This window comes from Mus caroli, chromosome 8 (genome assembly GCF_900094665.2).
Source record: "Mus caroli chromosome 8, CAROLI_EIJ_v1.1, whole genome shotgun sequence".
Classification (NCBI taxonomy): domain Eukaryota; kingdom Metazoa; phylum Chordata; class Mammalia; order Rodentia; family Muridae; genus Mus; species Mus caroli.
This window is the reverse complement of record NC_034577.1, coordinates 16,776,477-16,777,390: the sequence shown is the minus strand read 5'-3', so window position 1 is coordinate 16,777,390 and position 914 is coordinate 16,776,477. Positions and strand designations below refer to the sequence as shown.

The 914-nt window shown below is 49.3% G+C and overlaps 1 protein-coding gene across 2 annotated transcripts in view; it reads right to left on the bottom strand.

Annotated features, from left to right (window-relative positions):
• Thsd1 (thrombospondin type 1 domain containing 1) overlaps positions 1 to 914 on the bottom strand; it is an 18,516-nt gene that overhangs the window by 8,998 nt on the left and 8,604 nt on the right. Inside the window, exon 2 of one of the 2 annotated variants that reach the window (XM_021170883.1) lies at positions 188 to 346. The exons of the other annotated variant lie outside the window; for it this stretch is intronic. Coding sequence (XP_021026542.1) covers positions 188 to 346 — 159 coding nt within the window. The remainder of the gene's footprint in view (positions 1 to 187; positions 347 to 914) is intronic. 2 annotated transcript variants of the gene reach the window in all.

Genomic DNA, 914 nt, shown 5'->3' with positions numbered 1-914 from the left:
GCAAGTTACTATCCCAACTACTCCAGCGTCTCAGACACTGCTAAGTACAAAGCCAGACAAAGTACAGAGTACAAAGTACAAAGTACAGAGCAGCAAGCTTCCTCTGAACAGAACGGTGGTTGNTTCCCAGNCAGGCCTGGCTGACAGAGGCTCTGAGGAGTGACTGAAAGGAAGCAAGAACACCTACCAGCACACTCCTCCAGGGAGCATGGAGAGGTCTCTGAGGACATTCCAGAGCAGCTGGGTCTGGAGGGGAAAGAAGTGACACACAGGCGGCGACGCTCTCGGACAGCATCCCCGCACGTGGTGCTACACGGGCTCCACGGCTGCCATGGTCCCCAAGTTTCTGCAAGGATATAAGTCACGCTTTTAGTGCTAATTCATTTGAGAATTGGGATTTAACTGCACCCAAATGAAGCAGCAAAATTCAAAGCTCTGGTTTTAAAAGGTTCTAGAAGTTAAAAAAGAAAATATTCTTGCAGATGTAAAATTCTATGTTGGTCTTCATCTCAAAACGAAGAAAAGCTGTAGAGTCTATAAAATCTTAGCTAGTCCTAGTGTTCTTGCAACCCACCAGAGAGCTGAGGTCAAGGGGGCAAAGGACCAGCCTACAGCAAAAGGAGAGCCAGGTCCCTCCAAGGAAAGGGGGGCTGCAAACTCCTGTCTGCCTGGGACAGAGTNCAGGACCTGCCCACACAAAACTCATCAGAGTACATCTAAAATGCACTGAATCACTGAGAGAGAAGGATGAAAACTCACAGCCCCTGGGCACAAGATAAGAGGGGGAATTTGTACCCACTCAGAGCCTCTTCAGGGATCCCACCAGAAAGACTGGGGACAGGCGCAGGACCAGATAAGCCTCCTTACGGCGTGTGTGTGTCAAGAGGGACTAAGTGACAGTAACAAAAAGACGT